Source organism: Oncorhynchus tshawytscha, unplaced genomic scaffold (genome assembly GCF_018296145.1).
Source record: "Oncorhynchus tshawytscha isolate Ot180627B unplaced genomic scaffold, Otsh_v2.0 Un_contig_5476_pilon_pilon, whole genome shotgun sequence".
NCBI lineage: Eukaryota > Metazoa > Chordata > Actinopteri > Salmoniformes > Salmonidae > Oncorhynchus > Oncorhynchus tshawytscha.
The window spans coordinates 90,001-103,401 of record NW_024609127.1 but is presented as its reverse complement, the minus strand read 5'-3'; the positions used below and the strand labels follow the sequence as shown (position 1 = coordinate 103,401).

Genomic DNA, 13,401 nt, shown 5'->3' with positions numbered 1-13,401 from the left:
ATATCTTTCCAATTCTGTGCACGTTATTCCATAGTTTTGTCAAATTTCATTGATATTTAATTGACTTTTTGCTTGTCTGTGAATGGTCTGAAAGTAGGAAAAACAATGATGTTGGATCTAGGTTGAAGATCAAGGTTGAAAATCTAGCGTTGGATCAGGAACCGGATCATGTGGGCGAGGCATCATAAGGTGAATAGTGTTTTGTCGTTATTTAAAGTTTTCCAACCTACCGGATTCTCTCGTCAGTGTTCTCTTGGTTGTGTTCTGGAACGTTTCTGTCAGTGTTCTCTTGGTTGTGTTCTAGAACGTTTCTGTCAGTGTTCTCTTGGTTGTGTTCTAGAACGTTTCTGTCTGTGTTCCCTTGGGTCTGTTGGTTGAGCTCTAGAACCTTCTCCTCCAGTCTCTGTTTGTCTGTTCTCAGACCTGTCATCTCCCTCTCGTAACTCTCTCTCTGTTGCTCCATCTCTTCCTGACACACACACACACACACACACACACCACACCATCCATCACACAGCAGAGATTGAAAAACCAATCAACACTAATCTGTGATTTAGACACCAATTAAGTGTGTGTGTGTCTGTGTGTGTGTCTCTGTGTGTGTGTGTGTCTGTGTGTGTGTGTGTGTGTGTGTGTGTGTGTGTGTGTGTGTGTGTGTGTGTCTGCGTGTGTGTCTCTGTGTGTGTGTGTCTGTGTGTGTGTGTGTGTGTCTGCATGTGTGTGTGTGTGTGTGTGTACCTGTATGTGCTGTAGATCCTCTCGGAGGTGGGAACAGTGGATTCCGCAGGTGGGAGGAGTTTCAGAGGCCACACCCCCTGACTTTGCTGCTGAATGACTCCTTCCAAACGCCAGATCTACACACACACACACAATACACACACAGACACAGACACACACAGACACACAGACATAAACAGACACACACAGACACACACACACACACAGACAAACACACACATAAACACACACAGACGCACACAGACACACACACACACACAGACACACACACACACACACACACACACACACACACACACACACGGTCAGAATGTTGTCAGTACAGTATTTGTTTGTGTATTTAATGGAGAGTCCTTGATGGGAGTCAAGGTCAGCCTCTCTCACCTGATTGGTTGCCTGCTGCAGCTGGTCTCTAAGCTCCTCCCTCTCAGTCTCCAGCCTTCGACACACCTCTTCACCACTCCTCCTGTCCTCCTGCACACGTACACACACCTGCTGACACACACACAGACACAGACACAGACACAGACACACACACACACACACACACACACACACACACACACACACACACACACACAGACACAGACACACAGACACAGACACACAGACACAGACACACACACACACACACACAGACACAGACACACACACACACACACACACACACACACACACACACACACACACACACAGACAGTGGTGGTTGTTTTTGAGGCCCTTCTGCAACAGTTTGTGTTAATGTCTATCTGGTGTCTGGTTCTGTGTGGGACCCAGTCAGACTAGCTGTCTGTAATGTCTGGTTCTGTCTGGGACCCAGTCAGACTAGCTGTCTGTAATGTCTGGTTCTGTCTGGACCCAGTCAGACCAGCTGTCTGTAATGTCTGGTTCTGTCTGGGACCCAGAGACCAGCTGTCTGTAATGTCTGGTTCTGGTTGTCTGTCTGTCTGGGACCCAGTCAGACCAGCTGTCTGTAATGTCTGGTTCTGTCTGGGACCCAGTCAGACCAGCTGTCTGTAATGTCTGGTTCTGTCTGGGACCCAGTCAGACCAGCTGTCTGTAATGTCTGGTTCTGTCTGGGACCCAGTCAGACCAGCTGTCTGTAATGTCTGGTTCTGTCTGGGACCCAGTCAGACCAGCTGTCTGTAATGTCTGGTTCTGTCTGGGACCCAGTCAGACCAGCTGTCTGTAATGTCTGGTTCTGTCTGGTAATGTCTGGTTCTGTCTGGGACCCAGTCAGACCAGCTGTCTGTAATGTCTGGTTCTGTCTGGACCCAGTCAGACCAGCTGTCTGTAATGTCTGGTTCTGTCTGGACCCAGTCAGACCAGCTGTCTGTAATGTCTGGTTCTGTCTGGGACCCAGTCAGACCAGCTGTCTGTAATGTCTGGTTCTGTCTGGACCCAGTCAGACCAGCTGTCTGTAATGTCTGGTTCTGTCTGGGACCCAGTCAGACCAGCTGTCTGTAATGTCTGGTTCTGTCTGGGACCCAGTCAGACCAGCTGTCTGTAATGTCTGGTTCTGTCTGGGACCCAGTCAGACCAGCTGTCTGTAATGTCTGGTTCTGTCTGGGACCCAGTCAGACCAGCTGTCTGTAATGTCTGGTTCTGTCTGGGACCCAGTCAGACCAGCTGTCTGTAATGTCTGGTTCTGTCTGGGACCCAGTCAGACCAGCTGTCTGGTCTGGTTCTGTCTGGGACCCAGTCAGACCAGCTGTCTGTAATGTCTGGTTCTGTCTGGGACCCAGTCAGACCAGCTGTCTGTAATGTCTGGTTCTGTCTGGGACCCAGTCAGACCAGCTGTCTGTAATGTCTGGTTCTGTCTGGGACTCAGACCAGCTGTCTGTAATGTCTGGTTCTGTCTGGGACCCAGTCAGACCAGCTGTCTGTAATGTCTGGTTCTGTCTGGGACCCAGTCAGACCAGCTGTCTGTAATGTCTGGTTCTGTCTGGGACCCAGTCAGACTAGCTGTCTGTAATGTCTGGTTCTGTCTGGGACCCAGTCAGACCAGCTGTCTGTAATGTCTGGTTCTGTCTGGGACCCAGTCAGACTAGCTGTCTGTAATGTCTGGTTCTGTCTGGGACCCAGTCAGACCAGCTGTCTGTAATGTCTGGTTCTGTCTGGGACCCAGTCAGACCAGCTGTCTGTAATGTCTGGTTCTGTCTGGGACCCAGTCAGACCAGCTGTCTGTAATGTCTGGTTCTGTCTGGGACCCAGTCAGACCAGCTGTCTGTAATGTCTGCTTCTGTCTGGGACCCAGTCAGACCAGCTGTCTGTAATGTCTGGTTCTGTCTGGGACCCAGTCAGACCAGCTGTCTGTAATGTCTGGTTCTGTCTGGGACCCAGTCAGACCAGCTGTCTGTAATGTCTGGTTCTGTCTGGGACCCAGTCAGACTAGCTGTCTGTAATGTCTGGTTCTGTCTGGGACCCAGTCAGACCAGCTGTCTGTAATGTCTGGTTCTGTCTGGGACCCAGTCAGACCAGCTGTCTGTAATGTCTGGGACCCAGTCAGACCAGCTGTCTGGTTCTGTCTGGGATCCAGTCAGACTAGCTGTCTGTAATGTCTGGTTCTGTCTGGGACCCAGTCAGACCAGCTGTCTGTAATGTCTGGTTCTGTCTGGGACCCAGTCAGACCAGCTGTCTGTAATGTCTGGTTCTGTCTGGGACTCAGACCAGCTGTCTGTAATGTCTGGTTCTGTCTGGACCCAGTCAGACCAGCTGTCTGTAATGTCTGGTTCTGTCTGGGACCCAGTCAGACCAGCTGTCTGTAATGTCTGGTTCTGTCTGGGACCCAGTCAGACCAGCTGTCTGTAATGTCTGGTTCTGTCTGGGACCCAGTCAGACTAGCTGTCTGTAATGTCTGGTTCTGTCTGGACCCAGTCAGACCAGCTGTCTGTAATGTCTGGTTCTGTCTGGGACCCAGTCAGACTAGCTGTCTGTAATGTCTGGTTCTGTCTGGGACCCAGTCAGACTAGCTGTCTGTAATGTCTGGTTCTGTCTGGGACCCAGTCAGACCAGCTGTCTGTAATGTCTGGTTCTGTCTGGGACCCAGTCAGACTAGCTGTCTGTAATGTCTGGTTCTGTCTGGGACCCAGTCAGACTAGCTGTCTGTAATGTCTGGTTCTGTCTGGGACCCAGTCAGACTAGCTGTCTGTAATGTCTGGTTCTGTCTGGACCCAGTCAGACCAGCTGTCTGTAATGTCTGGTTCTGTCTGGGACCCAGTCAGACTAGCTGTCTGTAATGCTGGTTCTGTAATGACCAGCTGTCTGGTTCTGTCTGGGACCCAGTCAGACCAGCTGTCTGTAATGTCTGGTTCTGTCTGGGACCCAGTCAGACCAGCTGTCTGTAATGTCTGGTTCTGTCTGGGACCCAGTCAGACCAGTCAGACGTAATGTCTGGTTCTGTCTGGGACCCAGTCAGACCAGCTGTCTGTAATGTCTGGTTCTGTCTGGGACCCAGTCAGACTAGCTGTCTGTAATGTCTGGTTCTGTCTGGACCCAGTCAGACTAGCTGTCTGTAATGTCTGGTTCTGTCTGGGACCCAGTCAGACCAGCTGTCTGTAATGTCTGGTTCTGTCTGGGACCCAGTCAGACTAGCTGTCTGTAATGTCTGGTTCTGTCTGGGACCCAGTCAGACCAGCTGTCTGTAATGTCTGGTTCTGTCTGGGACCCAGTCAGACCAGCTGTCTGTAATGTCTGGTTCTGTCTGGGACCCAGTCAGACTAGCTGTCTGTAATGTCTGGTTCTGTCTGGGACCCAGTCAGACCAGCTGTCTGTAATGTCTGGTTCTGTCTGGGACCCAGTCAGACCAGCTGTCTGTAATGTCTGGTTCTGTCTGGGACCCAGTCAGACCAGCTGTCTGTAATGTCTGGTTCTGTCTGGGACCCAGTCAGACCAGCTGTCTGTAATGTCTGCTTCTGTCTGGGACTTAGTCTAGCTGTCTGTAATGTCTGGTTCTGTCTGGGACCCAGACCAGCTGTCTGTAATGTCTGGTTCTGTCTGGGACCCAGTCAGACCAGCTGTCTGTAATGTCTGGTTCTGTCTGGGACCCAGTCAGACCAGCTGTCTGTAATGTCTGGTTCTGTCTGGGACCCAGTCAGACCAGCTGTCTGTAATGTCTGGTTCTGTCTGGACCCCAGTCAGACCAGCTGTCTGTAATGTCTGGTTCTGTCTGGGACCCAGACCAGCTGTCTGTAATGTCTGGTTCTGTCTGGGACCCAGTCAGACCAGCTGTCTGTAATGTCTGGTTCTGTCTGTGACCCAGTCAGACCAGCTGTCTGTAATGTCTGGTTCTGTCTGGGACCCAGTCAGACTAGCTGTCTGTAATGTCTGGTTCTGTCTGGGACCCAGTCAGACTAGCTGTCTGTAATGTCTGGTTCTGTCTGGGACCCAGTCAGACCAGCTGTCTGTAATGTCTGGTTCTGTCTGGGACCCAGTCAGACTAGCTGTCTGTAATGTCTGGTTCTGTCTGGGACCCAGTCAGACTAGCTGTCTGTAATGTCTGGTTCTGTCTGGGACCCAGTCAGACCAGCTGTCTGTAATGTCTGGTTCTGTCTGGGACCCAGTCAGACTAGCTGTCTGTAATGTCTGGTTCTGTCTGGGACCCAGTCAGACCAGATGTCTCCTGTGTGTTACCTCTTGGTTTGTCCTCAGTGCTTCCTGGGCGTTGTGGAGCTCAGCTGCATGTTTCCTCATCACCTCTTCTATCGCCTTCTTCACCTGCTCCTTCAATCTCCTCCTTTCCTCGTCCGCCTGCTCCTTCAATCTCTTCCTTTCCTCGTCCGCCTGCTCCTTCAATCTCTTCCTTTCCTCGTCCGCCTGCTCCTTCAATCTCTTCTTCTCCTGGTTCAGACTCTCTCTCTGCTCCTCCACAAGCTCCGTGTTTCCTTCCATCTGTGTTGTCACTCTTCCTTTCACCTCTTCTATCTCTTTCTGCAGGCGTTCTCTCTCTTCTTCTCTCTCTTTCTGCAGGCGTTCTCTCTCTTCTTCTCTTTCTTTCTGCAGGCGTTCTCTCTCTTCTTCTCCCTCTTTCTGCAGTCTGTCTCTCTCTTCTTCTCTCTCTTTCTGCAGGCGTTCTCTCTCTTCTTCTCCCTCTTTCTGCAGTCTGTCTCTCTCTTCTTCTCCCTCTTTCTGCAGTCTGTCTCTCTCTTCCTCCATCTCTTTTTGCATTTGTTCCTTTTCCACTTCTGCGTGTTTCCGTTCTCTCCGGAGCTCCTCTGACTGAGCCCTCACCATCTCAGAACGCAGACTAGCCAGGGCCTCCGCATGCTGGACACACACACACACACACACATATACACACACACAGACACACACACAAACACACACACACACACACACGAGCACACACAGAATGTTGTCACATTACTGGAATTCATTCAAAGGTCACACGGTCAGAATGTTGTGTGTGTGTGTGTGTGTTAATGTGTGTGTGTGTGTGTGTGTGTGTGTGTGTGTGTGTGTGTGTGGTCTGTGTGTGTGTGTGTATATGTGTGTGTGTGTGTGTGTGTGTGTGTGTGTGTGTGTGTGTGTGTGTGTGTGTGTGTGTGTGTGTGTGTGTGTGTGTGTGTGTGTGTGTGTGTGTGTGTGTGTGTGTGTGTGTGTGTGTGTGTGTGTGTGTCTACCTGTCTGTAGTCGTTGTTTCTCCCACTGCTCTGCAGCTCCAGCTCTCTGTTCCTGCTCTGCAGTTTGTTCACCTGACCTTTCAACTCCTCCACGTTCACACACACACACCCCTCACACACACCACGACTCAGCAGCTCCTCTGACACACACACACACACACACACACACACACGGAATGCACAAATACGTTCACAGAAGGATGTTACGTTTTAAACTCCTTTCTTGAATGATTGATACAATTATTGATTGGTTGATTGATTTATCGATTAATGGATTGAGTGATTGGTTGATTGATTGGTGTATTAACTGTTGGATTGTTTGAATAATTGATTAATTGGTTGATTGATTCATAGATTGTTTTATGAATGTATTTATGTAATCATTGATTCATTAATTGAATAATTGATTAATTGATTGATTAATTCATATATTGTTTTATTAATGTATTTATGTATTAATTGATTAATTGATTGATTGGTTGATTGATTGGCTGATTGATTCATAGATTGTTTTATAATGTATTTATGTATTAATTGATTGATTGGTTCTTAGATAGTTTTATATTTTTGTATTAATTGATTAATTGCTTGATTGGTTGATTGATTACCTGATTTGCTCTGCAGCTCCTCCTCCTGCAGCAGTAGTCTTCTTTGGCCACAGACTAACTGAGGTCCCATGCCCTCTTAGCCCCACCCTCTGCCCTTCCGAGACACGCCTAGAGGGTCCCACAGACTCCAACTCCTCCTCCAGGTCCTAGAGAGAGAGAGATGGTAGGAAGTAGAGGGTGAGTTTCACACAGGGAAACAGGAAGTAGAGGTTGAGGTTCACACAGGGAAACAGGAAGTAGAGGGTGAGGTTCACACAGGGAAACAGGAAGTAGAGGGTGAGGTTCACACAGGGAAACAGGAAGTAGAGGGTGAGGTTGTTGGGGAATAATCAGAATTAGTTGGAAACATAGTTAAGATGTTTTATATTCATCGTATGTTTGTAAGTTACTTCTCATCAGAATGTTTATTTTTGTATAATACTGTGGCGGGGTTGCAGTATCTGTTCTCTGTCAAGACTAAGTTGCTTGGGCTGGAGAGAGGGGAGAGGTCAAGCGTGGATCTCTTGGCTCCACAATGTCTGTGTGCCAGTCAATGGGTCTCTGTGATTTTGTCAAGGAGGGGTGGATTTGATATATGCCTGTTGAGGGATTTGTTTACGTTCTGAGTTTGAGAAAATAACATAGTTTAGGAGACAAAGCTGAACGATAAATGATGGCCAATGCTGTCTGGCTATGTGTGTCTTTGCTATAAAGGATCTCCGTTGCAATGTGTAAGGGACTCTCAGAGAATTCATTTATAGACACTGAATTGATCTGAGAGTCACAGGATTGTGATGGAGCTCATATAATTAAAGATGGACTTTTTGATAACTAACTCTGACTTGTGTGTGGTTTGCTCTCGTGATTTGGTAAATGAGGAAATTTCCACGACAAGGTTCACACAGGAAACAGGAAGTAGCAGGGCTAGAAGGATGGATACACAGGAAACTATGTGACAGAGTCACTGGCTATATAAAGACTAGGATTCTCTCTCTATTAGGGTTAGGGGTTAGGTTTAGAGTTAGGGTTAGGGGTTAGATTTAGGGCTAGGGGTTAGGTTTCGAGTTAGGGGTTAGGGGTTAGATTTAGGGCTAGGGGTTAGGTTTAGGGGTTAGGGTTAGGGGTTAGATTTAGGGCTAGGGGTTAGGTTTAGGGTTAGGGGTTAGGTTTAGGGCTAGGGGTTAGGGGTTAGATTTAGGGCTAGGGGTTAGGTTTAGAGTTAGGGTTAGGGGTTAGATTTAGAGTTAGGGTTAGGGGTTAGATTTGGGCTAGGGGTTAGGTTTAGGGGTTAGGGTTAGGGGTTAGATTTAGGGCTAGGGGTTAGGTTTAGAGTTAGGGTTAGGGGTTAGATTTAGGGCTAGGGGTTAGGTTTAGGGGTTAGGGTTAGGGGTTAGATTTAGGGCTAGGGGTTAGGTTTAGAGTTAGGGTTAGGGGTTAGATTTAGGGCTAGGGGTTAGGTTTAGGGGTTAGGGTTAGGGGTTAGATTTAGGGCTAGGGGTTAGGTTTAGGGCTAGGGGTTAGGTTTAGAGTTAGGGTTAGGGGTTAGATTTAGGGCTAGGGGTTAGGTTTCGAGTTAGGGGTTAGGTTTATGTTTTGTTTTTGGGTTTGGGGTTAGGGTTAGGATTACGGGTCAGGGAAAAAAATTATTTTGAATGGGAATAAATGTTTTTGTTCCCCAAAATGATAGTAAAACCACAGTGTGAGTACCTGTATTCTGTCCTGTTAGGGTGAGTACCTGTATTCTGTCCTGTTAGGGTGAGTACTTGTATTCTGTCCTGTTATGGTGAGTACCTGTATTCTGTCCTGTTATGGTGAGTACCTGTATTCTGTCCTGTTATGGTGAGTACTTGTATTCTGTCCTGTTGGGGTGAGTACCTGTATTCTGTCCTGTTAGGGTGAGTACCTGTATTCTGTCCTGTTAGGGTGAGTACCTGTATTCTGTCCTGTTATGGTGAGTACCTGTATTCTGTCCTGTTATGGTGAGTACCTGTATTCTGTCCTGTTAGGGTGAGTACCTGTATTCTGTCCTGTTAGGGTGAGTACCTGTATTCTGTCCTGTTGGGGTGAGTACCTGTATTCTGTCCTGTTAGGGTGAGTACCTGTATTCTGTCCTGTTAGGGTGAGTACCTGTATTCTGTCCTGTTAGGGTGAGTACCTGTATTCTGTCCTGTTAGGGTGAGTACCTGTATTCTGTCCTGTTAGGGTGAGTACCTGTATTCTGTCCTGTTGTTAGGGTGAGTACCTGTATTCTGTCCTGTTAGGGTGAGTACCTGTATTCTGTCCTGTTATGGTGAGTACCTGTATTCTGTCCTGTTATGGTGAGTACCTGTATTCTGTCCTGTTATGGTGAGTACTTGTATTCTGTCCTGTTGGGGTGAGTACCTGTATTCTGTCCTGTTAGGGTGAGTACCTGTATTCTGTCCTGTTAGGGTGAGTACCTGTATTCTGTCCTGTTATGGGTGAGTACCTGTATTCTGTCCTGTTATGGTGAGTACCTGTATTCTGTCCTGTTAGGGTGAGTACCTGTATTCTGTCCTGTTAGGGTGAGTACCTGTATTCTGTCCTGTTAGGGGTGAGTACCTGTATTCTGTCCTGTTAGGGTGAGTACCTGTATTCTGTCCTGTTAGGGTGAGTACCTGTATTCTGTCCTGTTAGGGTGAGTACCTGTATTCTGTCCTGTTGGGGTGAGTACCTGTATTCTGTCCTGTTAGGGTGAGTACCTGTATTCTGTCCTGTTAGGGTGAGTACCTGTATTCTGTCCTGTTAGGGTGAGTACCTGTATTCTGTCCTGTTAGGGTGAGTACCTGTATTCTGTCCTGTTAGGGTGAGTACCTGTATTCTGTCCTGTTAGGGTGAGTACCTGTATTCTGTCCTGTTAGGGTGAGTACCTGTATTCTGTCCTGTTAGGGTGAGTACCTGTATTCTGTCCTGTTAGGGTGAGTACCTGTATTCTGTCCTGTTAGGGTGAGTACCTGTATTCTGTCCTGTTAGGGTGAGTACCTGTATTCTGTCCTGTTAGGGTGAGTACCTGTATTCTGTCCTGTTAGGGTGAGTACCTGTATTCTGTCCTGTTAGGGTGAGTACCTGTATTCTGTCCTGTTAGGGTGAGTACCTGTATTCTGTCCTGTTAGGGTGAGTACCTGTATTCTGTCCTGTTAGGGTGAGTACCTGTATTCTGTCCTGTTAGGGTGAGTACCTGTATTCTGTCCTGTTAGGGTGAGTACCTGTATTCTGTCCTGTTGGGGTGAGTACCTGTATTCTGTCCTGTTAGGGTGAGTACCTGTATTCTGTCCTGTTAGGGTGAGTACCTGTATTCTGTCCTGTTAGGGTGAGTACCTGTATTCTGTCCTGTTAGGGTGAGTACCTGTATTCTGTCCTGTTAGGGTGAGTACCTGTATTCTGTCCTGTTAGGGTGAGTACCTGTATTCTGTCCTGTTAGGGTGAGTACCTGTATTCTGTCCTGTTAGGGTGAGTACCTGTATTCTGTCCTGTTAGGGTGAGTACCTGTATTCTGTCCTGTTAGGGTGAGTACCTGTATTCTGTCCTGTTAGGGTGAGTACCTGTATTCTGTCCTGTTAGGTGAGTACCTGTATTCTGTCCTGTTAGGGTGAGTACCTGTATTCTGTCCTGTTAGGGTGAGTACCTGTATTCTGTCCTGTTAGGGTGAGTACCTGTATTCTGTCCTGTTAGGGTGAGTACCTGTATTCTGTCCTGTTAGGGTGAGTACCTGTATTCTGTCTGTATTCTGTCCTGTTAGGGTGAGTACCTGTATTCTGTCCTGTTAGGGTGAGTACCTGTATTCTGTCCTGTTAGGGTGAGTACCTGTATTCTGTCCTGTTAGGGTGAGTACCTGTATTCTGTCCTGTTAGGGTGAGTACCTGTATTCTGTCCTGTTAGGGTGAGTACCTGTATTCTGTCCTGTTAGGGTGAGTACCTGTATTCTGTCCTGTTAGGGTGAGTACCTGTATTCTGTCCTGTTAGGGTGAGTACCTGTATTCTGTCCTGTTAGGGTGAGTACCTGTATTCTGTCCTGTTATGAGTCTGTCCTGTTAGGGTGAGTACCTGTATTCTGTCCTGTTAGGGTGAGTACCTGTATTCTGTCCTGTTAGGGTGAGTACCTGTATTCTGTCCTGTTAGGGTGAGTACCTGTATTCTGTCCTGTTAGGGTGAGTACCTGTATTCTGTCCTGTTAGGTGAGTACCTGTATTCTGTCCTGTTAGGGTGAGTACCTGTATTCTGTCCTGTTAGGGTGAGTACCTGTATTCTGTCCTGTTAGGGTGAGTACCTGTATTCTGTCCTGTTAGGGTGAGTACCTGTATTCTGTCCTGTTAGGGTGAGTACCTGTATTCTGTCCTGTTAGGGTGAGTACCTGTATTCTGTCCTGTTAGGGTGAGTACCTGTATTCTGTCCTGTTAGGGTGAGTACCTGTATTCTGTCCTGTTAGGGTGAGTACCTGTATTCTGTCCTGTTAGGGTGAGTACCTGTATTCTGTCCTGTTAGGGTGAGTACCTGTATTCTGTCCTGTTAGGGTGAGTACCTGTATTCTGTCCTGTTAGGGTGAGTACCTGTATTCTGTCCTGTTAGGGTGAGTACCTGTATTCTGTCCTGTAGTTTGACAGCGTGTCTCTTGCTCTCGTTGAGTCGCTGCAGACTGCCCTCCATCTCTCCCTCCGCCTTCCTCACTCTCTCTCTCAGTACTGTACTCATCCCTCTCTTCTCCTCCTCCTCTCTCTCCTCCCACTGCCGTCTCTCCTCCCTGCGCGCCTCCTCCATGCTCCTCTTCAACTCCTCCTTCTCCTCTGTCACCTCCTTCATCCTCGTCTCCCACTTCTCCCTCTCCTCTCTCACTGCTCTCTCCCTCTCCCACTCCTCCCTCTCCTCTTTCTCTGCTCTCTCCCTCTCCCACTTCTCCCTCTCCTCTCTCTGCTCTCACTCTCCCACTTCTCCCTCTCCCTCTCACTGCTCTCTCCCTCTCCCCACTTCTCCTCCCTCTCCTCTTTCTCTCTCCCTCTCCCACTCCCACTTCTCCTCTCTCCTCTCTCCCTGCTCTCTCCTCTCTTCCTCTGCCTCTCTTCCTCTCCTCGCTCCTTCCCTTTCCTCAGAGTCTTCACCTCCTCCGAGAGGAGTCGCATTCTCTCCATCTCCTCCTCCTTCCCTTTCCCTCGCTCCTCTTCTCCTTTCCTCCGTAGTTCATCACATTGAACCTCCAGGCACTGCGCAGCCTCCCCAGCCGTCTCCAGCTCTCTCCCCAGTCGGAGACTCTCGTCGTGGGCCGTGTTGAGTTGGGCCTGGGTCTCCTGTCTCTCCAGCCCCAGAGCCTGGAGCTTTTCCTCATAGTCCCTCCTTAGCTCTGCCTCTACCCCACGATCCCTCTCCTCTGCCTGGACACGGTAGCTCTCAAACTCTACCTGAACCTGGAGGTGTAGAGACACACAGAGTTAATTAACCTGTGGTGATCCACACTGGAACAGACTGGGTAACAGACGGACATGTTGGACGGACAGACGGGGTACCTGAGCTAGAGTTTCCTGCAGCTCTGAGAGGCGTGTCCTAAGCACTACCGACTCCTCCCCCTCGGTACACGTCCCCGTGGTAACCCGCCTCAGCTCTTCCTGGTGGGCGTGGCTGACGGCCTGAAGGGCCGCCTCCTGCTCTTCGTTCTTAGTGTTCAGAGAATAGATCACCTGACGTTTTCATTAAAAGAGGGGAGGACGGAGGTGAGACGAGAGGAAAGAGAGTCATATTCAGGTTGATATCTATCGATATGTATTATTATTACAATCAGTAGCCATGTTTTAAATCACAGATTACTAGAGGTCATTCAGGATGTATATAGTATATATTTTTTTACCTTTATTTAACCAGGCAAGTCAGTTAAGAACAAATTCTTATTTTCAATGACGGCCTAGGAACAGTGGGTTTAACTGGTCTAGGAACAGTGGGTTTAACTGGTCTAGGAACAGTGGGTTTAACTGGTCTAGGAACAGTGGGTTAACTGGTCTAGGAACAGTGGGTTTAACTGGTCTAGGAACAGTGGGTTAACTGGTCTAGGAACAGTGGGTTTAACTGGTCTAGGAACAGTGGGTTTAACTGGTCTAGGAACAGTGGGTTTAACTGGTCTAGGAACAGTGGGTTAACTGGTCTAGGAACAGTGGGTTAACTGGTCTAGGAACAGTGGGTTAACTGGTCTAGGAACAGTGGGTTAACTGGTCTAGGAACAGTGGGTTAACTGGTCTAGGAACAGTGGGTTAACTGGCCTCAGGAACAGTGGGTTAACTGGTCTAGGAACAGTGGGTTTAACTGGTCTAGGAACAGTGGGTTAACTGGTCTAGGAACAGTGGGTTTAACTGGTCTAGGAACAGTGGGTTAACTGGTCTAGGAACAGTGGGTTTAACTGGTCTAGGAACAGTGGGTTTAACTGGTCTAGGAACAGTGGGTTAACTGGTCTAGGAACA

The 13,401-nt window shown here is 48.4% G+C and overlaps 2 protein-coding genes across 4 annotated transcripts in view; both read right to left on the bottom strand.

Moving 5' to 3' along the window:
- Nucleotides 1–246: 246 nt before the first annotated feature.
- On the bottom strand, nucleotides 247–5,760 carry LOC121844314 (protein FAM184B-like). 3 transcript variants are annotated; one of them, XM_042314250.1, is made up of 4 exons: nucleotides 5,371–5,760; nucleotides 1,123–1,233; nucleotides 739–854; nucleotides 247–469 (listed from the first exon to the last, which is right to left on the bottom strand). In XM_042314250.1, exons 1-4 carry the CDS (start codon nucleotides 5,626–5,628, stop codon nucleotides 427–429), a joined length of 528 nt encoding a protein of 175 aa, XP_042170184.1. In that variant the 5' UTR covers nucleotides 5,629–5,760; the 3' UTR covers nucleotides 247–426. The 3 variants fall into 3 exon arrangements, with proteins under 3 accessions (XP_042170184.1, XP_042170182.1, XP_042170183.1); XM_042314248.1 differs by having other exon boundaries at nucleotides 247–465; nucleotides 5,371–5,756; XM_042314249.1 differs by having other exon boundaries at nucleotides 247–465; nucleotides 1,123–1,230; nucleotides 5,371–5,748.
- Nucleotides 5,761–11,727: 5,967 nt separating this feature from the next.
- LOC112242076 (protein FAM184A) overlaps nucleotides 11,728–13,401 on the bottom strand; it is a 6,523-nt gene continuing 4,849 nt past the window's right edge. Inside the window, exons 2-4 of the mRNA XM_042314247.1 lie at nucleotides 12,460–12,630; nucleotides 12,014–12,360; nucleotides 11,728–11,737 (exon numbers count right to left, since the gene is read on the bottom strand). Of these exons, the coding sequence (XP_042170181.1) occupies nucleotides 11,728–11,737; nucleotides 12,014–12,360; nucleotides 12,460–12,630 (528 nt within the window). The remainder of the gene's footprint in view (nucleotides 11,738–12,013; nucleotides 12,361–12,459; nucleotides 12,631–13,401) is intronic.

Bases quoted from the DNA above. Each gene is read 5' to 3' on its own strand.
- LOC121844314 (XM_042314248.1), bottom strand. From the start codon at position 5,628: ATGGAAGGAAACACGGAGCTTGTGGAGGAGCAGAGAGAGAGTCTGAAC. The intron at 1,234-5,370 runs GTAACACACAGG...TGTGTGTGTCAG, and splicing joins CACTGAGGACAAACCAAGAG to CAGGTGTGTGTACGTGTGCA. The intron at 466-738 runs GTACACACACAC...TGTGTCAGGAAG, and splicing joins AGGATCTACAGCACATACAG to AGATGGAGCAACAGAGAGAG.